The sequence below is a fragment of the Lynx canadensis genome, chromosome A3 (genome assembly GCF_007474595.2).
Source record: "Lynx canadensis isolate LIC74 chromosome A3, mLynCan4.pri.v2, whole genome shotgun sequence".
In the NCBI taxonomy this organism is placed as follows: domain Eukaryota; kingdom Metazoa; phylum Chordata; class Mammalia; order Carnivora; family Felidae; genus Lynx; species Lynx canadensis.
Genome location: NC_044305.1, coordinates 842,547 through 868,090, shown reverse-complemented (window position 1 = coordinate 868,090; position 25,544 = coordinate 842,547). Strand labels below are relative to the sequence as shown.

The window sequence follows — 25,544 nt, the reverse complement described above, 5'->3', positions numbered from 1 at the left end:
ACTCATTAGAGTCGCAGCTTCTCGGTAACAAACGCCTGGCCCCTTCCTTCATGCCCGTGAAAGCCCCGGACCCTCTCTGTTGCTTCAAACCCAACCGAAGGTGGGGTCATCCCTCAGCCAGTCACCTTGCAAGCCAGGAACCAATCTTAACCTTGAAAGGAGCCCGGTGACCACACGAAAGGAAATGGCACTCAAGGAACCCACACTCAAGGCCTAATACGCGCTTTACCAAAATAAAATCCCAGAAGGAATTCCGAGCAAACACGGAACTACATTTGTACTAGCAAGAATACTCACCGGGTAGGGAGTGCAAAATCCCCCCCACCCCCTGGCCTGTCAGGGCGCAGGGCCCGGCCTGACTCCCTGTGTTCACCAGCCATGACCTTACTCCAATGGCTGGACCCTGGCAGGGCGAGCACCCAGGAAAGCCCGTTTTCTGGGATGATGCTAACATCCTGTACCTTTGTGTCAGCTCTACCTCAAACTTCAAACCTCTTACAGCTCGTGCCTGTGAATTTTACCTCAACGGTAGAACAAACCGAGCAGGCACGGGACTTCCTGCTACACACGCGGGCTCGGAGGAAGCGTGCCGGTGCCCGCGGCTGAAGAACGAACGGAGGGAGGAGGCGGGCGGGACGGCCAGTCCGGGGAGGCCGGTGCTGAGATCTGAAAAGGCCTGCAGCACAACGCCGGGGGGACTACGAACTCAGAGTTGTAACCGGATCTTTAAACAGTCCCCCCGTCTTTCCCACAAACCACAGCGCGGGGTGAGCGAAGTTACAACATCGACGGTCTCGGTCGCCGGCTCCCCTGCGGCAGACGAGAACGAGAGTCTCGGACGCGGAGAATCGTGCTCGGGCTCTGGGGCAGCGACCCCCTCCCCCCGCAGCTGGCTGTGCAGTTACCACCACCACCAACCCGTGAAAGGGGAGTGAAGAATGAGGACACCAGACTTGCTAAATAGGTATTGTTTATTAAGGCTTGTATTCTCCAGAGGAAAAGTTATCCGATGTTGTCCGTGACTCCACACAGGCAGGAACAGTTCAGAGAAAGTGACACGTTCTAAATACAAGTCTAAATAATACAGCTTAAACTTTAACTCAGAGGGTCTTTTGGAGTAAATAGTTTTCGGAAGGTATCTGCTCTCTAAACAGGAAGATCCCCTACAGTGGGCGCGTGCAGACTGCGTGCCGGAGCGACAGGTGTGAGCACCATGGTCATGCTTGACTCGGACTCCAGGTGGCAGCCAGTTCAAGGTCCCTCGGTCCACAGAACGGGACGGCAAATTCAGTTTCTAAAAGGTTTTTTTTGTTGTTTGCTTTTTTTTTTTTTTTTTTAGCCCATTCAACGGGAAAGAGAAACCAGACGCGCACGGTGAAACCGACGCCCGCGGCATCGCCCGCCGCTCCGTCTGCACCAGCGGATCGGACGTGTAAAGCTCAGCATCGTGGGCGGGAAACTCAGAAGGGCGTCGGGTTGTCGGGTGAGGAGGGGGGCAGGTGGGGTGACGCACACAGCTCGAACGGCCGCCCGCTGAGCCCGGCCCTCCGCGTGCCGCCGCTTCCACCCCGCCGGGCGGGGAGCAGCGCGAGGGACCCGGCGGCCGCGGCGCCTGAGACCGTTCGAGGGTGGACGGCGCTCCGTGCGACGGGGCACGTTCACCACATCTGGAAAACTAAAACGTATCTTTTCGTCTAGTAGAAAAATCAAACGGGTTAGCGTTTTAGACAGATAACAGGTAATAAAAATAGCAAACTGCCCAAATGAGGTGATCGTTAACTTGTTGATTTCAACATTTTGAAAAGAAGTATTTTAACAGAAGACAGTAAACGCCAAAACCAGTCATGGTTTCTCGTGTCTGCTATAAAGCAACAAAGGGCTGAGAAATGAGTTCCACGTAAACATGTTAAAGGACACTGACTAGAAAAGTAAGAACATAATTTCTGCATAAAAACCCAAAAAAACCAAAAAACCACCTTTCAGATGTATTAGGGCTTTCTGTTTGGTTTGCTTTTGAAGGATACTTCTATCTCACATTAGGTCTGATTGATAGGCTGACAGAAAACATACTCCTTTATTAGTGAGTTCTAGAATACGATAATCCATAGAAAAAGTACAAACGAACGCAGATCCATCTGGGCAAAAATGAAAGACAATGAGCAAAAGGTGCGACGAGTCGGGCCCCGCACGAGACAACAGCACCAAGCACACGTTCTCTTCAACTTTTTCAGTCCGACGTTAGAACACAGAAGAAACTGGTTCATCCTTATTGTTTGTTTCGATTCTGCCGTTCCTGTGAATAGAAAAAGGAGAAGAGTTGAACACACGGAGCGAACACGCCACGCACACTCCCTCCAAAGTGAGGTCCCCGGGGCCGCGCTGTGGGCTGTGGCCCCCATCTGGGCCTGCACCCCCCGCGGGGACCAGCCAGGCCACGCCAGCAGGCGCCCCGGGCCTCTGATAACTATGCCCAGCCCTCGGCGTCCACCTGCTCCACGCAAGTCCTCTCTGGCCGGGTCTCTTTCCTACCACACCCAGAACCATCTTTCCCAGAGCACGTCTGACGAGCCCGTGACGCATCTCAGTCTCTCCCCACGTCCGCCCGGCTGGCTTCTCATCAACAGGGGCAGAAACCACATTGGTCCTTCCTCACAGTGCTGCAACTAAACTCCACTGGAGACACGCAAACAGCGGTCTAAGGAAGAAGCACACTGCTGAAAGTTCTGGTAGGTTCCACACGTCTCTCAAGCTCCCTGGAGGAACAGCGTAATGCCGTGAGTGCCCCGAGTCTGCCTGCAGGCACGCCTCCCACGGACCAACTCGACACTCTGTCTTCCCAACCCCACTGGCCAACTCAGGTTTGGGACCCCAGACCCCTAAAAACGGCAACCGGTTACAGGCAGAAATTTATCCCTAGCGTCGTCACAACTCCCAGAACCTAGGTGCAACGAGTCGGGCCCCGCACGAGACAACAGCGAGTCAGGACGCGTATCTGAGATAAACCACAGCCACACAAAGCCTGCTGCCAGGCTGAAATCCACCAAGGAGCTTAAGCTTCATGACCAGTGATCTCTGCTCTATCCCTGCAAATTCAGCAATTGGGTATTTTACTCTACACCTAAAAGAGTGAGAATACAGGATCTCAGTAACTGGAAATAAATAACACACCCCTCTCCTTTCCCTACAAACGAAAGAAGGACCAATGCGTTTTCCAAGTTTTACAAACCGTGATGGTTACGCTATGTGCAGCGCCTAACACTGCTAACGTCACCATCGGCTACAGGCCTTTCGGCTAAAAATGCTCCGGGACGCTTGCCATTCACAGACGGGTGACGCGTCTGTCGGTACGGGACCGCACACCCAACCATCGTCAACTGACGTTTAATTTAAAAAAGGATGTTTCGATATCAAACCAGCAGGAAAAAACCTCAGCATGAACTCTCTCAGACAAGCCAGCTTCACAGAGTGTGCTTTGCCGTCCTTGTTCCCACCCTGGGCCAGTTCACGGCCACGGGCCCCGTTCCGCTGCAGCACAGGCAGACTCGCTTCAGCGGGCCGGAACTGCTCAGGCTCCGGGAGGTTCTCGGTGGCCGAAGGGGAATGCACTACGTCGGAGGCCCAACTCGCGGCTCGCACCCCGGGTTCTAGATGCTCACTTCCGGTTAGGGGAGGCCTGCGTTCCACACCCACTCTGCCCCCACCTCCTCTTTGCCACCCGGAGGGAGAGTTCAAGGTCCCAAAACCTGTAAGGCACTGGGTTTTCAGGAGAAAAAGAAGCCACGGCCTCCAGACGAGAGCTTCCCGGGTGAGGAGGGCGGTGCCCTGGGGGGTCAGGCAGGGCCTGTAGCCCCCCGCGGCCCCAGCAGCCTCGCCGGCCTACCCCAGTCCACAGGCGTTATTTCTAAGTGTCCAGGGAGAATTCTGTACCATGGCCCCAGAGCTCCTGTTCCCTAAGAACCACAAAGCTGTGTGGTCACGTCCACTTACGCGCCCCCCCCCCCCCCCCCCCCCGCCGGTGACCGTGCCCAGACAAGCCCAGACGCTGCTGGCCCTGCCCGAGGCCACGGGGACCTGGCGGTCGCCGGGCCCCAGCCAGCGAGCACGAGGCCTCGGCTCCGGCTCCGGCCCCGGCCCACCCGGAGCTCGAGCGCGAGAAGGTCAGACTCACCTTGCGCACCTCCTCCTCCTCCTCCTGACGCTTCTCGTAGTGAGAAAAGTCGTCAAAGATGGAGGTCGTGTGCTTGTAGGAAGCGATGATTCTGAGCACTTGCTTTGCTTTCTCTAAGGGCACCTCCTGGGTGTCACGGGAGTTGGTGACCGGCTTGTTGTCGTTATTCTCCAGCCTGATGTGCCGCAGCTGGTTGTTGGGCACGTCCTTGACGAAAATCCATTTCACGTCAAACTTGCCTTTCCACTTGTCCTGAGACCAGACCCCCGCGCTGGTGCCGTAGTCCACGGGCGACTTCATCTCGGCCACCCCGCAGAAGTGCCCGCTCCCGTTGACGCTGAAGAGCAGGTACACGGGCCCCTTGCTGCCGGCGGCGCGGAAGGCACCGTCCAGGCGCTTGTTGCCGTGCTCCGTGCTGCACCAGATGGAGTACTTGATGGAGCGGTGGATGTCGTCCTCCGAGTAGCTCTTTATGATGAACACGCGGCCGCTCTTAAGATTCCAATCAAACTCCTTAGGGTTATAGCTGTGGGCCGCTTTCAGTTTTTCCAGAACGGGGTGGGACTCCACACTGGGGGCAGAATTAGGCTGAGCGCTTCCAGGAGAGTTACCGTCGCCGCCGGGCCCTCCGCTCTGCCCGAAGGCCGCGTTTCTGTTGCGAGGGGCGACCCAGCGGGTCTGGGGCGGCTGCTGAGGGCTCGGATACTGCGGTTGGGCCAAAGGGGGGGGCTGAGCGGGAAGAGGCTGCACGACCGGTTGGGGCTGCGGGGCAGGCTGGGGGGCCGGTGCCTGCTGGGGGGCCGGAGGCTTGGGCACAGGCCCTTTGTTGTCCCACGTGCCGATGTCCATGTTATGCTTTATAGGTGGCGGGGGCAGGGCTGCCCCAATGACAGGTCCGCTTTTTGCTTTCATTTTCGGCTGTGGCTTTGCCGGCTTGCTGGCAATGGCAGCCCACGAGGTCGGCTTTGAAACCGGCATATTCACGCTCGTCCCACCATTCCCGGAAAGGACACCGGCCATCGCCACGCTGCTAACCACCGACCCCACGGTCTTGACGGCAGAGGTGGTGACGTCCCCAATCTTCAGGCCCACCATGCCCTGCTCCAGGCTGTTCATGCCGGGGGCCTTGTTGAGGGTATCGCTGTGGAAGCCCGTCTGCCCGTCCACGATCGTGCCACCCAGGGAGCTCGGCGGGTACGTGTAGCTGCTCCCGTAGGCTGAGCTCTGAGCCTGCTGCCCCTGAGACCCGCTCGTCCCCCAGGCGGAGAAGGCAGGGTTTTCGGGGAAGAAATTGAACCTGTGCTGGTAGATGCTGTTCCCCAGGCCCCCGGGCTGGCCGAAGACAGCATCGTGCATGAAGTGGTGGTCTCCGTTACTGAGCTGTCCGTAGGTGGTGAGGTACGGGATCGGAGGGTCCCCTCCAGTGGACCAGGGCGCCTCATTGAGGGAGTAAGGAAATCCGATGGACGGTGGGTAGTAGCTGGACAGGTAAGGATCCGCCATGGAGGGGTAACTGTTACTCTGGGAAAACAAGAGGGGACGGGTTAGACTGCTCTCAGGACGCGACTCGGAGACTTCCTGCCTCGGTCCAGGCGGGCTGCACGGCACCGTCACCCCCCCACAGGAACCGAGGCCACCCAGTGAGAACACAGCAAGGGCTGAGAGCAGCCAGGTGGTCACCTGCGGCGTGCTGGGTCCGCGTGACGCGACCAGGCCCAGTCGCCCCGGCACTGGCCGCCAGCAGTCCACCTGCAGCCGCTCCTGCACCCTCAAGCAGCACACTGTTCACGCGGGAGGGAACCAGAGTGAGGAGCGGCGACACCGCCGACCCCGCACACGGGACAGCACCGCCGGCACGGCGGGAAGGGAGGACAACTGCGGGAAGGCCAAGACGGCTTTCGGGGAGCTCGGGGCGACAGGGCGGCTTACCCGGCAGCCTGGTTTCAAGCCCCCCTGACTGCTCAACGCTCCCGCGGGTCCCCGCGGGTCCCGGCTCACGGGCAACACCCTTTTCCGCTGGACCCACGGGCTCCTCCCACCCCCTCTATCAAAGGCCGCTTCAGAGGCCCCTCCCACACGCCTTTCCTGCCAGCCCACCCCCACTTCCGAGTCCAAAGGGGCCTCGCCATCTCACATCCCCACCACGGCCCAGGCGTGGCCTTGGCTCTCACCGCGCGTCAGGCAGCACAGAGGCCTCGGCCGGCTCCTTGGCCAAGACTCCGTGTCCTGCCTGCTCTCTGAGCTGGAGAAGCCTTCACATCGGGCTCCAACTTCACCTGGGATTCCTTACTGAGAGGACACCCGTGCATCGGCTGAAGCCTCAGAGAGGGATTTTCGAGCGGCTGGACTGCCCTCAAGGCAGCAGAGACTCACCTCCAGAATCTCAGGAAATCTGCCCAGGGTGTGGATTTAGACCTGAGGTCAGCCATTCTGGCAAGGCGTCTCCTTGGGGAGAGACTCAGCGGGCTTCTGGCCACAGCTGGGGCCCCCTGGCCATGCCACTGGCAGGTGATGTAGATGGTTTCCTGGCAGGTGTGGGTGGTAGGAGGAGTGGAGGGGTGCAGGGTAGGGGTGCAAGCTTCCTGCCCAGGGCAGCTGGTTTAAGGAGTGGCAAGGCCATAAAGGAAAACAAGAGTGGAGGCAGCAGCAAGCTTTCCAGCCCATGCTACCATTTTCTGACTGCTTAGTGGGCCCCCTCCTCTCCCCTACCCTCCTCTACAAACAACCAGAAAGTTCTACAAGGAGAGTATTGGCCAGAGACCTCCTCCTCCAGCCCTGCACCGACTATCACGTGAGAACACCGCTGTCCTGGCCAGCACAATCCCAGGGACCCACAGGGGGGGGGGGGGGAGCCGGGCTGAGGCCGCCAGGGAGGGAGAGCCAGAATGCCAAACAAGCATTTGCGCTCTGCCACCGTGAGAAGGCGTGGGGCTCTCCAGACCCCGCTCCCCCAGAGGACCCTCTGGAGAACAGGCCGGTCCCTCAGCAGTCCCAGCCCAACACGTGACATCGGTCACCCAGCCTCCTGGCTGTCGGTCTCCACTGCCACCTCCTGCTGCCCCATCCCATCGAGGATTCGCAGGATCTCAGGCATCGCCGCTCCTGCCTGTTGGCTGCTCCATTTGACGGCAGACAACTGCAGAAATCACTTTTTAAGAGGCAAGGACTTTCCCAGTAATAAAAATCACGGAGATGCTCAGTGGGTGAAAAACAGACAACGAACCGGCCCCATCATCGATGTCCCATAAGCCGCGGCACAGCTGGAGCTACCTTCCCCAGAAAGGACGTCAGTGACTCCGGCCCCTTCTTGTAACCTCCTCTGTCTGCCTGCATCCTACCTGGGCCCTCAAAGACGCTCTCCAGGGGGCCGGTCAGGAGGGAGAGCAAATCACCAGGTTCGGGCAGAGGGCGTGCTCTGTGAGGCGAGGGGCAGCCCCAAGAGCTAAGCCTGCCGCCTGACCTCAGCACCCACAGACGGGGCTCAGACGGGGCTCACACGGGGCTAGCACCTCACTCGTGACTCACAGGTAAGCCTCACCCGTAGCAGGACGTAACTGAGGACACAAACCATCATGCGTTGTGTTCTCCATTCAACGTCCCTCCAAGTTCATCTAAAGTCCTACTGTGGACTGGACAGAACTGGCGTTCCGGGTCCTGACCACACTGTGCACAGGCGCTTCTCGGCGGCTTCCAGCCGGGACCGTCCCAGGAACAGGAAGCCAGCCAGCCGGCACCCCTGAACCCTCCTGGCTCACGGGAGTGCCTCCCGGCAGGAGGGTGTCTGGGAGAGAAGTGGTGGCCCTGAGTGGACCTAACCCTCTCCTCCTGGGACCCGTCAGTGCAGGCTGGTCACGGTGAGCACGGACGGGAGAGTCACAAAAGCACCTGGACTACAGATCTTCCTCCAACGCTACGGCTCTTACAGCAAAAGGAACGGAGACTCCTCGCTTCAAGGCCCCAGATGAAGGGGCGTCCTGACAAGCGGCCGCAGGCCCACCAGCAGCCGTCCCCACGCGCACCAGGCCCGGCACTCCCCGGGCTGGACGCCAGCCCTGCCCACGGCCTCCGTCCGTCCGTCTGTCCTCACCTCTGTCCTCCCCGGGACACGACTGGCTCCAGGCCACCTGGCGGGCCGCGTGCGGCAACCTCAGCGCCGTGAGCCTGACTCGGTCTCCACCCCTGTCCTCCCGGCAGCTCTTCGCTGCACCATCGGCCATCTTGCCTTCAAAGCGCTAAAGCCAAGCAAGTCAGTGTACGAACCTACGTGCAGTCAGTCATTCGTCCCGTGAGAAGACCCGGATGTGTTTACTCTCGCTTGCTATTCGGACCACACGCCCTCCCTCCCGGGCTGTGCTGCACAGGAAGCGGTCCCCGTCAGTCCGTCCGTCCGTCCGCAGCACATAGGGCCCAAATGCTCTGGCCTTAACTTCCGGCAAAACTGAAATTCTCCTCCCCGCATAGGTGAACCGGACCGCGGCCCCGACTGGCCAGGCCGTGCCCCGCAGCGCGGGCTCCAGACAGATGCGCTGCCGCCTGGACGCTCCTCGGCTCGACCCACCGCGCCCGGAGGCTGCCAACTGGAGGCCGGTGTCTCGGGGGTGCGGGTGCAGGCGCTGCAGCGGCAGAAACGAGCGCCTGGCTCTCCCTCCCTGCAGGCAGCCGCTCGAGGCAGGGGCGCTGCACGTCCAGGAAAAGGCAGGACCTACAAAAACCTTTTTGAGGCCAGTGCGGGTAAAACCATCCCCCTGACGGACGCTCCCACATACGAGACTCCGTCTAATTGTAGCCTTTGCTAGAAGGCAGGGCCCCAAAACAGGGAGGCGACGCGTACTCATCTTCAAGGCAAGCTGAGGCTCCACGAGGGAAGACTGACAAACACCGGACTCCCGGGCGCCTCCTTGTGGCCAAGTCCAAGATCACAGACAGAATGGGCTCTCCAGACAAAACAGACTTCCACCAAGTCTCTGTCTGTGATCCCTGCGTCACTCTCGTTGAAAAACCACAGTAAAACACAATAATGAACCTATTCTAAAATTCAAACTTTTTCACACTCGGTAAAGTACAGTCACGTTAAAAAAAAAACTCATAGGGGCGCCTGGGTGGCGCAGTCGGTTAAGCGTCCGACTTCAGCCAAGTCACGATCTCGCGGTCCGTGAGTTCGAGCCCCGCGTCGGGCTCTGGGCTGATGGCTCGGAGCCTGGAGCCTGTTTCCGATTCTGTCTCCCTCGCTCTCTGCCCCTCCCCCGCCCCTGCATGCGAGAGCGAACTCTCTCTCTCTCAAAAATAAGTAAACATTGGGGCGCCTGGGTGGCGCACTCGGTTAAGCGTCCGACTTCAGCCAGGTCACGATCTCGCGGTCCGGGAGTTCGAGCCCCGCGTCGGGCTCTGGGCTGATGGCTCGGAGCCTGGAGCCTGTTTCCGACTCTGTGTCTCCCTCTCTCTCTGCCCCTCCCCCGTTCATTCTCTGTCTCTCTCTGTCCCAAAAATAAATAAACGTTGAAAAAAAAAAAAAAATTAAAAAAAAAAAAACTCATCCTGAACGGCTAGAAATTACGCTTAAGTAAATTATGTAGAAGTGGGAAGTATCAACGGCAATTGTGAAGACTGACAAAGGGACCAGAGCTGCAAGGGGCCCAGCAGGTGCACCCAGGGGAAGCCCCGGGGACACAGGCTTGGCTGCATGTCTCTGTGCAAGAGGACTGCAGTCCCTCAGCTGGCTGGGTCGCGTGCAAGGAGCACAGTTTCTGACGCCAGAGAATTTCTGCCTTTGTGTCCAGCTGGAGGCACGTAGTTTCTTCTTTTAAGTAGGCTCCACACCCAGCACGGAGCCCAACACAGGGCCAGAACCCACAACCCCGAGATCAAGAGTTGGACGCCCAACCGACTGAGCCACCCAGGCGCCCCATGAGGCACGTCGTTTTGAGCAACTTGACATTAAGAAGTATGTGAAGACCCCACTGGGCCCCACCAGCCGCACTCCACGATGGCTGGTCTCCACTGAGTGGGTGCCATCACTGAAGCCCACAGCCTTTGGACACGACCACAAGAAACCCGCGCCAGGCCACGGCCTACAAGACCACGCGCTCCTTGCTAACTCCCCTAGTCGCTCGAGCCCGCCAAAACTGCCCAGCAGAGCAAGCCATGAGCCAGCTGGCCCCCGGGCTCTCCACATGAAGTGGCCCACCCAACAGGGCATCAGTTCAGCCTGGCCTTGTGCTGCGGGGTGAAAACCACCCCCAAACCTGACAGAAACCCTGGATGACAGCCGAGCACGATTTTCAAGATGAGCTGGTCTTTTTATAAACAGAAGCACCTCGGGGCGCCTGGGTGGCGCAGTCGGTTAAGCGTCCGACTTCAGCCAGGTCACGATCTCGCAGCCCGTGAGTTCGAGCCCCGCGTCGGGCTCTGGGCTGATGGCTCGGAGCCTGGAGCCTGTTTCCGATTCTGTGTCTCCCTCGCTCTCTGCCCCTCCCCCGTTCATGCTCTGTCTCCCTCTGTCCCAAAAAGAAATAAACGTTGAAAAAAAAAAAAAAAATTTAAACAGAAGCACCTCCCGAGGCCAGACGCTTTCTGCAAAGAGCGAGAAGATACAAATTTCAACCTGACCACCTAAGGAACCTCTGAGATGGGGCACACCAGGTCCTGGAAACGGAGGTGAGAGCCCACCACACCCTCAACTGCGAAAACACACCCCAGCACGTCAAGTGGCTCTGCTCAAAGTGGAAGTCGATCCTCACGTCAGAGGCATCACAGCTTTCTAGAAGAATAAGCATAAACCGATGACGGTGCTTGGCAATGAAAACGGGAACAGGAAAACTTGCAGAACTTTCTCATAAACTGAAAACATCCTATCGCACTTAGAACACAACTGAACACAATTGAGAAATAAACTAGAAAAGTTTGCTTCCACTCCTTTGCGTCTCTGTCAGACGTGCCTGGGCAAACAAGCGCGTCTGCTGACGACCGAGTGATCCGGTTCAGTCCGTAGTATCCACACCGCGTGGCCCCCACCCAGAGCCCGTCTGCTCCCCCGCACTCCCCCCCACCCATCTCCTAAAGCTAACATGTATTTCGTGTCACAGAGGGGATGCAGGGCTGCTACATCAGGATGCTCCCGGGGCGACCAGGAAGGGACAAATGCACGCCCGAGGGCCCAAAGGCCCTCCCGCACCCCAGGACCCCGGCTCCGTTGTGGGGCGTTACAAGTTGAACTAGCCTGAACAGCATGCTTGTAAACGCTTTCCAAATCGTCCCGGTATTAAAACTTCATAAAACACAAAAACAGAAAGAGCCTTGAACTTGCCACTACAAACACCCGTATTAAAAAAAAGCGTCACGGGGCTGACGGCCTCGTCACCATCCTCCCTGCGGTGACGGCCCCAGAGGTACACAGGCAAAGTCCCTTGTGAAATGGCACCCTTCAAATACATGCCACCTGTCACATGTCCAAAACACCTCAATAAAGAGAAGCACAGCGCTGGCAACTGAAGTGCGCTGCTCCCGGCCACACGAGCCACCACTGTCCCTCACTCACGTGCGGTCGGGCGGGCCCCATGGCGCGCCTCCCGTCTGGGAGCTGGAACACCGAAACACAGAGCTGTCCTCAGGAGAAGCCTTTGCCAGCAGAACCCAAACCCAAAGGTGTCATCAATCCCCAGTGGCTTCTGTCTGCAAAGAGGCCACGTGCGTGGTGGCCAGAACGAAGAAAGTAGCAACAAACACAAGGACCAAACGAGCCCCTGCTGTGTGCATGGAAGAGACCATCTCTTCCCCCCACCAGTTAGTCCAGAACCTAGCTCTGCCACAAACTGGCTCCACCACCCGGGCAAACCAGGCCTCTCGGGCCCTTTTCTTCATCCACAAGAGGACCAGGAAAATTAGGCTCTAAGAGCTCTCCCGTGTTACCTGCATTCTACACTCTAACAGTTGGGCGTGTCTGGAAAATCTGTTCTCAATCAAGAACCTGGATTTACCCTTGGGGCCCTGGGTGGCTGTCGGTTGAGCGTCCAACTCTTGACTCCAGCTCAGGTCATGATGTCAGTTTCGTGAGCTGAAGCCCCGTGTCAGGGTCAGGCTCTGGGCTAACGGTGCACAGCCTGTTTGGGACTCTCTCTCTCCCTCTCTCTCTGCCCCTCCCCAGCTCTCACGCATGTGCGCTCTCTCAGAATAAACAAACAAAAAAACGAAAAAGATCACGAATCTACTCTTAAGTAATGTGATTAACCATCTTGCTGACAAGCACACCAATACCCAGGACAAAGGGCTGTTTTAAGGCTGTCCCTTGCAGCGTCACCCGACCCCTGTCCTCCGAGCTGGCTTCCCCAGGGTGAAACAGCCGTAATTACCCTCCTGACAGAAAATCATCTGCTCTGCTTCTAAGGAAATCTGCCCAAATAACATGAAAGCGCCTGCCTCATAAAAACATATTTCGAGTGAAACAATTCCCCTCACCTTTCTTTGGTCAAAGCCTAAAACATGACACCGCCATAGCATTCAGACCACATAAGGGAAAAATAAAGTACTCATTCAACGTCTTGCCATTACCCCGACAATGCATCACCGAGGCCAGGGTAGTTCTCTGCCCCACCTGGCCCTGCCCAGAGGAGGGGTGGGTCCTGGGGTGGGTGCAAGGGGAGGGGCTCTAGAAAGGGTGTCCTGGGCACCTTGACTGCAGACTGGCTCAGTGCAGTAAGGACGGGGGCACCTGGGAGCTCAGTAGGTTGAGCCTCCGACTCTTGATTTTGGCTCAGGTCACGTTCTCCGAATTTGCGGGATCGAGCCCCGGTCGGGCTGAGCTGACAGTGTGCAGCCTGCTTGGGATTCTCTCCATCTCTCTCTCAAAAATACACATTTGAAAAAAAGAAGGACGAAGACAGGGAAAAGTTTTAAGTTCTAAGACACTTCAGAAAGGGGCAGACTGGCAAGAAAAGAGACAAACTAACTTCATTCCACCCCAGGGAAGAGGCAAAGCCTGGTTTTATTCCAAAGCGAACACGCGTAGTATGTTTTAAAAGTGGTGGACGCTATGCTTAACCCTGAACTCCAACTAGCCTGGTGGTTTTACCCAGTGTAAGTCAGCCCCCAGGAGACGCCATCAAGACACTTCTCGTCATACCGGTATGCGTGTAGGGGGAGGAGGCCAGGAAGGCTGCTCAGCACCCCACGACTCACAGCCCCCCAAACAAAGACTGTTTCCGTCCAAAATGCCCACAGGGCCACGGTGGAGAAACTCTGAAATACCAAAGAAAAACGTGCAGCTATGACCTGCTGGGCCCTGTACAGGTGCCATGTCGGAGCTTGACGAGCACTGCCTGCCATCCTCCCCAGCCGTCTCCACAGCCAGTCTTCTACAAAAGGACAGTGAGGCACACAAGAGGCGAGCCACCTGAGAAAGTGTCACACGGCAGCGGAGTGAAGATCTGAACCCAAGGCCAAAGTCTGGCTCCGGAGCTGGATTCTTAGATGCTGGACCACATTTCTACTGGACCACAATTCTACTTGCCCAGAGCTAAAATAACTCCCCGGGAAATCTCAGACAACGACACACGCCTGCACTCCATCCACAGCGGTGCATCACCGAGCCATAGGCGCTGAGGACGACAGAAGTCCCCCTGCAGACGGCCCCAGCGGGACCTTCCTTCCCGGGGCGCGCCGCCTTCCCCACACTCACGCCCCATGTTTAACTCAAGGCTAGTCTTCTGAGCAGGTCCTCAGCACACTCTCTGTTTCTAATACTTTATATGGCGCTTCTTTGTTGTTTAGGATGATAAAATCAGAAACGTAGCAGGAAAGTTGCATCACGAGACTCAAAACTAACATAAAAATACAGGTTTAAAAAAAATAAAGAACAAAAAAAGCTCACCTGATTTGACTGTCCAGAAAGGTAGGGCTCAAAGTCATTGTCATGGACTGTATCCTTCTGATGCAAAGAACCATTTTGTACTAGAACGAGAAGTTGCAAAACGTTATCTTTGAATTTTAAAAAATTACTTTTAAGCATGGAAATCAAAGACAGTAAAGCCTACGTCCCTCGATTTCTAAAAATTGCTTTTACTTAAGAAAGAACACAGTACCCAGCTGACGTTTACACAATTAGGACGGCAAGGCAGAACTTTCAACAATTTCATGTTTTTGGTAAAAATTTGATCATAATTTGGTAGAACTTGACAAAATAACCAAGAGCTTGTAAGTGGGCTTCGGGGATGATGGTGTGGCCTGAGCAGACTACGGAGGCAACCACGGCGCTTGCAAAGGCCTCACTGCGAGTGGGGGGACGGAGAAGAACCGGGAGCTTCCGGCCCGGGCAGCGGGGCCAGGCTGTAACCGAATGACGCTTCCGAGCTCATTTTTATCCGGCTCTCCGCTTACTTTCCGCTGTTTCAACGCTCAGCCGAAAAAGGAAAGGAAAGGTAAATAAAGTGCTGGGCCCTTTCCAGTCTTAAAACATGATGAACCATATTTGGTTACACCCGAGTAACACACACTGGTTGAAAAGTCTTCCAAGTAAACACGAAGTGTCACTTACGGGCTCTCACGACAGGGAGTCTTGGGGGTTTACCCTAAGCCAGAACATCACGAGAGACTCCCGAGGCCGGTTCACTAGGGCTCTAACTACTGGGGTGCGCAGCTAGCTCCCCAGGGCCCCCCGGGCCAGCCCCGCACACCTGCCTCCCTCCCTTCCCCCATTCAAGTCCACCATCTTGCAGCGGGGAGGGAGGATGCGATGCCTCCCGCCACCCTTTTACTTACTTCTCCTTGAAAAGTCCCCGATCTCCAGCTGCTAAACCTCCCGGTATCGCCACCTAACATCTATCTCCCGGAAGCACACGGAGGAGAAGCGTCCGGCTCCAGACGCCCTTCCGAGACCTTTTCTCCCCCACATGGCCCGCCGCCTCCTCCATCCAGGACCCGCAGCGACCGCGCCAACTTCGCTCACCTTTAGTATCCTGTCCTTTTGTTCTCTGTGTCGCCGCAGGCCGGGTCGTGCGCGCAGACGGGACCCCGGGGAGAGGGAAACACAAAGTTATTCACGAGGACCCCTCCCGGGCGTGGGGCGCGCTCCGGCCCCGAACGGGCCCCGCCGCCCCGGGGCGCCCCCGGCCGCCCTCCCCCGCGCCCCCGGGTCCCGCTACCTGGGGGTCCACGCTGGTGGCCGACATGCTTCATGAACGGCGCGGCGCGGCGCGGGGCCGGGGCGCCCGCCGGCTCGGGCCTCCCCGCGAGGCCGGGCCTGTCACCCGCGCTCTCGCGGCCCCGGGCCCGCCGCCTCCTCCCCGGGCGCCGGCCGGGCGGCGGCGGCGGCGGCGGCGACTGCTGGGCGCGCGGGCCGCTCGCGGGGCGCAGCGCGGTGAGACGGAGCCCGGACCGGACGCACTGACGAGGCGCCGACTCCAATGGCGGCGGCGGCGGCGGCGGCGGCGGCGTCGGCGGGGACGAGGCTGCGCGACGTCAGCGCGCGCGGGGCAGGCCGGGAGCGCCGACGGGCCGCCACGCGCCGCGCCTGCGCGCCCTCGCCCGGCGGGACGGATGTCGCGCCCGGGTCCCGGTATCGCGCGGCGGGGGGGGCGGGGCGCGCCCGGGAAGTCACGTGGGCGCACCCGGCGGCGCCGCGGGGGGCCGGGCGGGAAGCGGCGGCGGGTCGCCTCCCGGGGGCTGCACCTGCCGGGCCCGGCGCCTGCACCCTGAGCTGCTGGCGCAGGTCGTGGACCCCAACGCCCCCCGCTCGTGCTTCTCTACCCGAGGTCTGAACAAGCTGAGCCGGCGAGTGCGACCGCCTACCGAAAGCCGCTTACAGCGGGCTGGATCCCCGTCTACCCTGCAGCTCGCTCGCCCCTGGCGCCCCACCAGCGTCCCTCAGAGGGGCAGCCTGGGTGTGAGCTCTGCGGGCCGTGGGGCTGCACCCCTGGGCTTCCTAAGTTTTGCGGTGGCAACAGCTGTCCACCCCCCCCCCCCCCGCCCCCAGCCCCGTGCTTGGGCCTCCTTGAGGGAGCTGCCTTTCCAGCGCTCCCTTGGGCCTCCAGGGGGCTCCCCAGTTTATCGCCAGTTTGCATGTTAGTTTTGACCCCAGATTTCACCACAGGGAGGAAAAGCGAGTTCAGCCCCACACCCTGCCCTGGTCCAGAACGTGCAAGGGGGCTTTCTGGTGTCTGTTTACCGCCGCACAGCCCCTTCTTGGCTCCACCTTCCTGAAAGGGGTCCAGTTCTCATTCCACACTCACTCCCACCCCTCCCAATATAGGGTCCCCAGCCTGGACCCCGATCCCTTGCTGGAGAGCCCCTGTGGCCAACTCCCACTGTGGCTTCCAGGTGGGTCTCTGAGCTCCCTTTCCAGCTCTCTTTCCAGTGCACTGGTGGGTAAGATCTTCACAAGCCCCAGATCTGGGCGCTGGTTGTGATGAAGGAGAGAGGCCTGGAATGCCGGCTCAGGCTGGGGAATCACAGGATCGCTCCCCAAAGCAGGGCCAAGGCAGATGCCAGCAGGCAGGTTAGGCACTAAGCAGGGTGGATGGGGACTGCTGGGATCATAGATCATAGTGGGACCCGAGACAGCCTCAGAGCCTGCACTGGCCCTGGAGAGACAGGATCAGCCGGGCCCCAGACAACATCTCCAGCGGCTGCAGGAGGAGGTAGAGGTGGCCCTGGTGGGTGGGCGGGCCACGGGGGAGTGCGCTGCTCCAAGTTGCTCGTCCCCGGATCTCCCGGGGGCCCTGCCTGACCCAAGGATGGGAAAGGCAGGTTGGGCACAAGGCCCAGAGGAAGATCTGATGCCCTGCAGATGAATCCGGGTCCAGCAGGACTTTGATACGCTCGGGCCGTGGGCAGCTCACACTAAGGTGAAGTCAGGCATTTGGGGCGGGCCACGTCCAACAGGTGGCAGGCATGGAGAAGACACATGGAGATTGTGGTTGCCTGTAAGATCGTTTGCTGGGGGAGGGGGGCACCTAGTGCTGTCTTATTCCTGCTGTCTGCATAGGTGAGGCTGGACGTACCGCATGGACATTGTCATCCCCGGGGCCTGGAACAGCATGATGCCTGTGACCCAGAGCCAGGAGAACACAGTGGTCCGAGCCCGGACACTCGGCCCTCTCGGAGCCCCGGCGCCTCCTTTCTCCAGTTGACCTCCCTCAGGCAGGAGAGGGTGGTGGTCGCAATGGTGGCTTAGGGCCACACGGCTGGTTACGGCTCCTTCACCCTCCTGTGCTCCGTTCTGTCCTTGTTTTGGGCAGAATAAGTCTCCCGTTCCAGGATTACAACGAGGAGTAGATGGCGTACGTACAGCCGTCGCATCAGGGCAGGCCCGTAAGTGCTGGCTGTTCCCCGCCGGCCTCACCTGCACCTGCCCGAGGAGCCGCACCGCACTGGGGGGAGCAGCGGCTCAGGGCGTCGGCGAGTTTTTGGATGGAGCCCTCAGGACTGTGTGAGCGTCCGTGGCCTGCTGTGATGATGCACCACAAACCGGGCCGCTGGCGGCACCAGGGGCGTGTTCCCTCCGGAGACTCGAAGTCCAAAATCAGTGTCACTGGGTTGAAACCAAGGCGTCATCAGAGATGCAGTCCCACCAGGGGAGGATCCCGCCTGCTTCTTCCAGCTTCTGGCCCCAGGCCTTCCTCAGCCCCCCGCCCGCACCGTCACACGGCCTTGTCCTCCGTGTGCGTGTCTCTGAATCTGCTCCTCCTTTCTCATTTTGTATTTTATTGATTTTTGAAGTAGGCTTCACTCCCAGTGTGGAGCCCGACGAGGGGCTTAAACTCACGACCCTGAGATCAAGACCTGAGCTGGGATCAAGAGTCGGACGCTTGGGGCGCCTGGGTGGCGCAGTCGGTTAAGCGTCCGACTTCAGCCAGGTCACGATCTCGAGGTCCGTGAGTTCGAGCCCCGCGTCGGGCTCTGGGCTGATGGCTCGGAGCCTGGAGCCTGTTTCCGATTCTGTGTCTCCCTCTCTCTCTGCCCCTCCCCCGTTCATGCTCTGTCTCTCTCTGTCCCAAAAATAAATAAAAAACGTTGAAAAAAAATTAAAAAAAATAAAAAGAGTCAGACGCTTGACTGGCAAACCGACTGAGCCACCCAGGTGCCTCTGAATCTCCTTCTTCTTAAAAGGACACTTATCATTGGATTTAGGGCCCACCCTAACCCAATGCGAGTGACCTCATCCTAAGTTCATTCTGTCTTCAAAGACTCGACTTTCAAATAGGGTCACAGTCACAGGTACTGGGTGGGTGTGAATTTGGGGCAGCACTATTCAGCTCAGTGCAGGGATCCACGGGTGATATCAGCTGGAAAATCTGGAGAAGAGCTTCCAGGGGCTGGGCTGAGTTCCACCCACAGATGTGGAAAGAGAGGCCTCTGAAATGAAGGAGGTATGATCATGCCAGCTTGCTGGCCAGGAAAGGGGCACACGGGATCTGATAGCCATCGTGCAGGCCCACCGGCTGCCACCCCAGCGGCTCAGAGGTCCAGCAGTGCTCAGTGCCAAGTCTCAGTGAGACGGGGAGCGGGCGCCGCCCAGAGCCCGGCGTGGTGCGTGGCAGCCAGCGGAGAGAATAGGAGCCCCGGGGGAGCTTGAATTTGGGGACCTTGCAGGCCCAGCTCAGAAGGCTGACGCCCCTCTAGACCAGCCCCGGCCTTTCCCTCTGCCGGGCCTGAGGACCCAGGAGGGATGGCATTACATAGTTTGGAGCTGCGCTTTCTGCCAGTGCAGAGGGCCGCCGCCACGGGCCAGCCACGGGGAGGGGTGTGGAGACCCTCTCAGCCCAGCTCCTCAGGACAGAGAGGCTCGGGGGCTGCAGGCTAGGGACGGAGCAGCTCCTGGCAGGGAAGAGGTCTGGGGCCGGCTGATTTAGGCTCTGGAACGGTGCAGGGACCCGTGGAGCAGGGGCGGCCCAGCCGCAGGGTCTGTGCTGAGACCAGCACAGGCTCTCTCCACCGCCTGGAACGCTCTGCTCCTGTCCCCCACGTGGTCCCTGCTCATCCTTCTGCCTTAGGGAGGAGCTGAGTCCTCCTGCCGCGTGTCACTGCCACCTGTGCCCAGTGGCAGAGAAAGCCCAGCCCGTCCTGGGCCCTCCACCCTTAGACAGGTGCCTGCCCCCGGCCGTACCCTGCTGGTACGGGGTTTGCTAAACATTGCCGGTGTTGAAGAGGGCTGTTTTGATTTCCCGTTTATTTCAAAGGCACGTAGGCATGTGGTTAAACACCTCGCCTTCGTACTCGAACGGACAAGGTGGAACCCTCCGGGAGCGGGGCTGGGGTATTCCCTAGGCCTCCACCCTGACTGCACATGTAAACACGGGTCCGTCTGTCTGTCCCTTGCCCCACCATTCAGCCTGCACACAGCTCTGCCTCTCACGGAACGCGTCAGCGCCCACCGAGCTCTCCCCTCGTCCCTCCCCAGGTCGTTCCTAGGCTGTTCAGGCTCTGGCGTCGCTGCACGGGGCTTCCTGGTGCGGGGACACAACACCCGGAGGGAGGTACCCGTAGGCGGACCCACTGTATCAAAGGGCACTCGCGTTGGCCGCGACGTGATGTGAGATCTGGCAGATGGCCCCCAAAAGGGGCCGTGCTGATTCATCAGCAGGGAGGCAGGCCTTCATCCCAGCCCCATCCCTTCATCGGGGCGGGGCCCGATGGCCGGTGGCCCTGAGTTCAGGTGACCACCCGGCGGGAGCAAACTCTCCTCACCCAACAACCAGCCTTTGGGGCCTGCAAAACCAACACGCCTGTCCACCCGACAGGTAACGAGGACACCCATGCCGGTGTCCAGTCACTCTCTGGTCACCTTCTCAGCTCGGCTCTGAGTCTATCCCCAATCAGTGGCCTCCTTCCAGAAACCCCTCTTCTGCTTTCTGTGGAGTTGCTTCACCCCTGACAAAACCCGCCCACGTTCTCCAGACGTGCAGGTCCCCCCCCCCCCACCAGTAGTAACCTCGACGTGCCTCCTGTGATTCACAGCAGTTTAGTTTTGAAACCTCCCCTTTTTACATATTTCACTGGGTCGTTCATTCCATAAACATTAATTGAGCACCTACTACACGGCCTGCTCACGTGGGGTTCTGAGGGCACCAGGCAGTCTCTGCCCTGAGGAGCTGGCGAAGGGACCGGGGAGCACCCACACAGCCTGGAAAGTAGCCCAGCTTATTCCCCGAGCACCTGCTGTGTATCGGCAGCCAGGCACAGGGACAGAGGATGAGCCAGATGCTGCCCGGTGACCCAGAGCGGGGACAGGTGGGGACAGACAGGTCACCTTGGATTGGAGCTGAGACAGGCAGAAGGGGTGCTGGCCTGGCCTCAGGAAGGCCTCTGGGGCCCGTCCAGAACTGAGGCTCAGGGGACAGCAACTCACCAGCCAGGACTTGGAGCCAAGGTGCAAAGGCGACTGCATACGCCCCCTGCGAGGGCAGCCCTCGGTGGCCAGGCCTGTGTCCACTGCCCTGTGCGGTACTGGTGGACAGCCTGGCAGGGGGAGGCGCGTGGTAACAGGCGGAGAGCCAGCCGGTTCTGGGTTCCTGGAGCAGCTGGACCCCCAGCAGTTAGAGAGCTCCCCCACGGCCAGCCAGACGACTTGAACCAGCTGCCGGCACCCTGCAGCCTGTCCTGTCAGCGGGCACCCTTGGCTCCGCCCTTCTGCGTGACCTCCCCGCAGAGCCCGGCAGCACCCCTCCCCGTGCCAGTCTGTGCCCGTCAGCTCCCTCCCTGCTTTCCCGGGAGCTGCGTTTTTAGAATCTTGACTCCACTTTGCAGAAGGCGTCTTCTGCCTCCTCTGTCCCCAAAGACGGTGCCAGGTGGTGGCCCGGATGTCTCGCGGGCGTGGGGGGCAGGGTGGGGATGCCCCCTGCTGGTGGCTGCTCTGCAATGCTGTCCCCACTCAGGTGGCATTGACCTTGGCGATGGGATGATGCAGGCTGTGGCAAAGCACTGCACTGCTGGGTCCGACAGGGCGCACCTGGGCTGCAGCCGGCGGGGGTGGCTCTCGGCAGGTTCAGAAAGCAGGAGGGGCCCTCCTTTTCTCTGCACCTCTTGTAGCATTTGTTACTTGCTGCTTGTGTCACACTCCCTGGGGCAGGGGCTGCTCGGAGGGAGAACACAGACCCTTGCAGGCTCCCCAAGCCCATCTTCATGACTCGGCGCCCCTCTGTTCACACCCAGACCCCTGCTGGGGTGACAAGTGGCAGCAGGGACCGGACAGAGGACAGTGGAGTGGACAGCTGAGAATCGGTCCTGGGGAGAGAGAGGAACAGGGAGACCCCCCCACATCGTCCCGTGGGATGTCACTTCACAAAACACAAGGCGAAAGACAAAAGTACTGAGAATATCAAGATGTTGACCACAGAGCTTGAAAAACCCCAAGCTCCGGCCTGTCTGAGCTGGATGCAATGCCCCGAGGGCGGCCCTGGGTCACAGGGCGTCAGGGTGCCACGAAGACTGTGCACCAGGGGTTCACAAAGAGGGAGGACCACAAAAGCCAGTGGCCAGAGAATGGGGGGCAGGGGCTGAGCCAGGTGCCCGGGGAGGGTGGGCAGGTGGGGCAGAAATGAAGCAGCAGGGCCCACCCTGGGCAGGGGCCTGGGGTCCGGCCAGGCTCCCTCAGGGCACAGGGAGGCAGGCGTCTGGCCCCTGGGTGGGTCCTGGGACCATGGAGGAGAATCATGTTGGACCCTCAGCCCTTGCAAGCAAGGTGAGAGTGGGGGCCTGGAGCAGGGTGCACGGCATCACGCCCTTCCGGAAGATTCCCTCCGGTCCCTGTGGTTTACAAGTGGGCACCTCACATGACCCCTCTGGAGCCTGCGAGCCCCAGCCCAGGACGGGGCCTGTGCCTGGAGATGAGACGCCCCCCTTCCCCCCACCAGCGAGAAGCCAAACACGCGGGAGCTGTCGGCCACGTCGGCCTGGAAGCCACGCGACCCAGAGGGCAGCAGAGGAGAAGCCGGAAACGGTCCATCTCTGTGCTTTGGTCACAGGAACCAGTACACTTCATTTTCGCTAAAGCTTTGTGTTTCTGTCACCTGTGGCTGCGAGGCCCGGCCACAGCGATGATGCTTGGCGTGCAAACCCAGGCCCAGACCTCAGACGCACAGAGGAGGGTGTCTGCGGAGCCTGGGCGCCCATCATACCCCTAACGCTGCTCAGCTGGCACCTGTTGGCTGGCTCTAGGGTCCCCATGACCCGCCCCACACAAGCCCGGCACCTTCCTGTGCTTCCTCCAGTCCCCACCACAACCAACCACAGGCACGACCCCCCCCACCCCCCGCCACGCTGCTGCCTCTGCCTGTGATTCCCTTCCCCGTCTCCGACAGGCACGCTCAGCCCCTCCTTCCCTCCCCTGCCAAGCCTCCCCTGGGCTCCCGAGTGGTCTGTCCCTCCCTTCTGTGGCTCCCCTGAACCTCATGCTCACTCTGGGGGAACGTGGGGCCCAGCCAAGGCATCACTTGTCTGCAGGGCCCCTGCTTGAGACCCCATATGTGAGACCTCTGCTCCAAACAATGGAGTTTGAAAATCCAAAGTGAGGGAGAGAGAGAGAGAGCGTGCGGTTTTGAGCCCCTATAATCCATTCGGCCCTCTGCCTGCACGCTGTTGGGAAATTTGAGACCTGTTTACCGGTGCGGCCTGTCAGCTCTGCTCTCTCTAGAGCTGTCTACCAAAGGTGGTTGAGCTCCCTGATCCAGCCCTTCCTGAAGCTGAGCCGACAATTCCCTGGGTCCCTCGGCTGGGATCTGGCCCCAGATGTGGGACCCTCTCAAGGTTCCAGACGATGCCCAGACAGTGGCGCACGGCAGAGCAGGCCCGTGGACGTCTGGCCAGTGGACATCCCCGGGCTTGCGGGGCGGTAGGGTGACAGGCTGCTGCTCACCCTCTCCTTCCTCTTCAGGCCTTGCCCCTGCCTTTGGCCCTTCAGGCCATCCCCCACCCTCCTGGCTCCGCTTCCAGGGGCACCCAGGCTTGGGGAAGGGGCAGGAGGGAGCCGGGCTCAGCTTTACTGAACTGTCTTCACAGAGAAGCCGGTTGTCCCGCCCAGGCCTGGGCCCACGCGTGCCAGGAAATAATCTGATTAAATGAGCCCGAGGTGATTCGGGCCGGGCCACCACGGGCAGCCCTGAGGCTGTGAGTTCCGTGGGCTGAGGTTGAGGTCCTGCGGGTTCAGCCTCAGCAGGTGGGGAGAGGAGGGTGAGGGCCACTGTCTAGTGCTCGCCTTTCCCACGCGCCCCCTGCTGGCTTCTGGCGGCTCTGCCCGCAGCTCCCCTCAGCCCTGCACCCACGTGCCCTGCCACCCCTGCCCGCGGGATCCAAGGCCCCCAGCGGGCTGCCCGGGCGATGACTCCTCAGGAGCACACCCAGGATCGGCGGCTTGCCCGCTCCCTCCCTGTGCTCCCCGCAGGCCCCCCCCCAAAGTACTGACACCCCAGGGTCCGCTCCAGAGACCTCAAGGTAAGATGCAGGGGTGAAGAGGGTGGGGTGACACAGGAGCATCCTCTGTGAGGATGACCCAAAAGGAGCCCCTCCCCCCTCCCCCCCTTCTGCCTCCCCAGGCCTCTGTGGGACGGTTCTGGGCTCTGCGGACCCCACAGAGAACCACAGCGGGTGTGGCTCACGCCCTCCCACGCTGGCTGCCTCGGCTCCGTGAGCGTCGGTCATGCTCAGGCTGTGCTGCCGGCCACGAGGCCGTGGGTCCCTTCCGCTGGCGTCAGCTGCCGGGACGGGGTCCCCCATCACCGTCGGCAAGGGCCCGGCTGTAGCACCGGGTCAGGGCGGGGTCTCAGGCGGACGGCGGTGTGCACGCCGCAGGGGCGAGTGTGTGCGGGGGTCCGGGCACGGGGCTCTGCTGCCACCTTGCACGCCCGTTCTTGCCCCCTCAGAGGCCACAGCCTCCCTGGGCCTCCAGTGTGCTTGTCAGGGGCGCTGTGCTCTCGCCTGGAGCCCTCGCTCTGCGGTCGCAGGTGGGGGAGCTCCCGGGCCAGCCAGGCCTCTGGCCCCTGCGCGGGGGGCTCACGGAGCCTTTTTCTCAGCGAGGAGACGGGAGGCGAGAGAGGGCCCTCTGCCCCGTCTCACAGGGTTGGTGGGTCGCCTCCAGGCCTCGCTGGGCTGAGAGCCGGGGGCTCAGCTTCCTCCCCCACCTCCTTTGCGCCGACTGGGGCCGGCCTCGGAAGCCTCACTCCAGGGGGATGTGTCCAGTCAGTCCACACGTCCGCCCAGGGGGCCTGGCCCCCATCTTCTCAAAGGAAGCCAGCGCTGGCGTGAACAGCACGTCGCAGGCCTTCCACGCGAGAACCTTCTCAGGTGGCTTTTTGGCTTGGAGGAGGTGGGCACTGGGGGGGTGGGGTGGTGATGCTGAGCTGGCCCCTCTCTCTCATGTTCTCTTTTCCTACCTTGACCGGCCAGCCCTTCACAGGTGGGGAGGAGGCCTTGGTTCAGGGCCCTTCCCCTCAGATCCAGCTGGCTCCGAATCATCCAGGCAGAGCAGGGTCCTGTCTGGCTCCAGGAGAAAATTGCGCAGATCATCTTCAGACCCCCATCTGTAAATGATTGGGCTGATGAGGGGCACTCCCCCCCCCCCCGCATCTGGCATCATCTTACCTGGGGAGACTTCACTGTAAAGACACAGCACCCCCGTGGTCAAGGTGAGCCCTCCAAGGCATTGACAGACATTTGTTCCCGATTAAAAACTGGCAGAGAGGAGAGCGGGCAGAGGGGAGAGCAGGAGAGGAGGGGAGAGGGGGCGAAGGAGGGGAGAGAGGGCAGAGGGGAGAACGGGCAGAGGAGGGGAGAGAGGGCAGAGGAGGGGAGAGGGATCCGAGGGGAGAGGGGGCAGAGGAGGGGAGAGCGGGCAGAGAGCAGGTAAGTGGAGCTTGGCTGGGAGTCAGCAGCCGGGTGGTAAGAGCAGTGCTTTCGTCTCAGTGCCAGACGCCCATGGGTGTTTTTTTCCTTCTTCTGGAATAATTCTAGATTCACAGAGAGTTTCAGCGACACGTGCAGGGGTGCAGTGCAGCCCCCCACCGTGGTCACATCTTGCGTGGCTGCAGGGCGAGGTCAGATCCAGAAGCTGGCCCTGGTCTGGCCACAGAGCTGGTTCAGACAGTGACTTATTCTCTTTGTCTTTCCAGTGTTCTCGGTATTTCCAGAAGGAGCATGTGCTAGCCATTTTCACCTCCCTAGTTCCCTTTATTCACTTATACAAACAACACGGATGACCCTTTGTGTCGACGGTTCCAGGCGTGGCTGTAGATGAGCAGGGCCGTGGGCGCGGGGCCTCCCGCAGACGCCCCTCGGCTCAGGCGGCGAACCCCAGCCGCCCAGGGAGACGCCTCCTTCCCCCCACCTCCTGATCCGCGAAACTCTGTGGGACACTGCTTCTCCAGAGCCAGCCCCACAGCAGTAGGGCCAGAGGGAA

At 60.0% G+C, this 25,544-nt stretch overlaps 1 protein-coding gene across 1 annotated transcript; it reads right to left on the bottom strand.

Moving 5' to 3' along the window:
* Nucleotides 1–953: 953 nt before the first annotated feature.
* Nucleotides 954–15,410, bottom strand: YTHDF1 (YTH N6-methyladenosine RNA binding protein 1). Its single transcript, XM_030309209.1, has 5 exons — nt 15,301–15,410; nt 15,105–15,129; nt 14,031–14,110; nt 4,169–5,689; nt 954–2,293 (listed from the first exon to the last, which is right to left on the bottom strand). The coding sequence occupies exons 1-5, from the start codon at nt 15,325–15,327 to the stop codon at nt 2,267–2,269; spliced, it is 1,680 nt and encodes a 559-aa protein (XP_030165069.1). The 5' UTR covers nt 15,328–15,410; the 3' UTR covers nt 954–2,266.
* Between the last annotated feature and the right edge of the window lie 10,134 nt (nt 15,411–25,544).

Bases quoted from the DNA above. Each gene is read 5' to 3' on its own strand.
- YTHDF1 (XM_030309209.1), bottom strand. From the start codon at position 15,327: ATGTCGGCCACCAGCGTGGACCCCCAG. The intron at 14,111-15,104 runs GTGAGCGAAGTT...TTCTCGTTCTAG, and splicing joins AAAAGGACAGGATACTAAAG to TACAAAATGGTTCTTTGCAT. The intron at 5,690-14,030 runs GTGAGCTTTTTT...TTGTTTTCCCAG, and splicing joins TTTCTGGACAGTCAAATCAG to AGTAACAGTTACCCCTCCAT.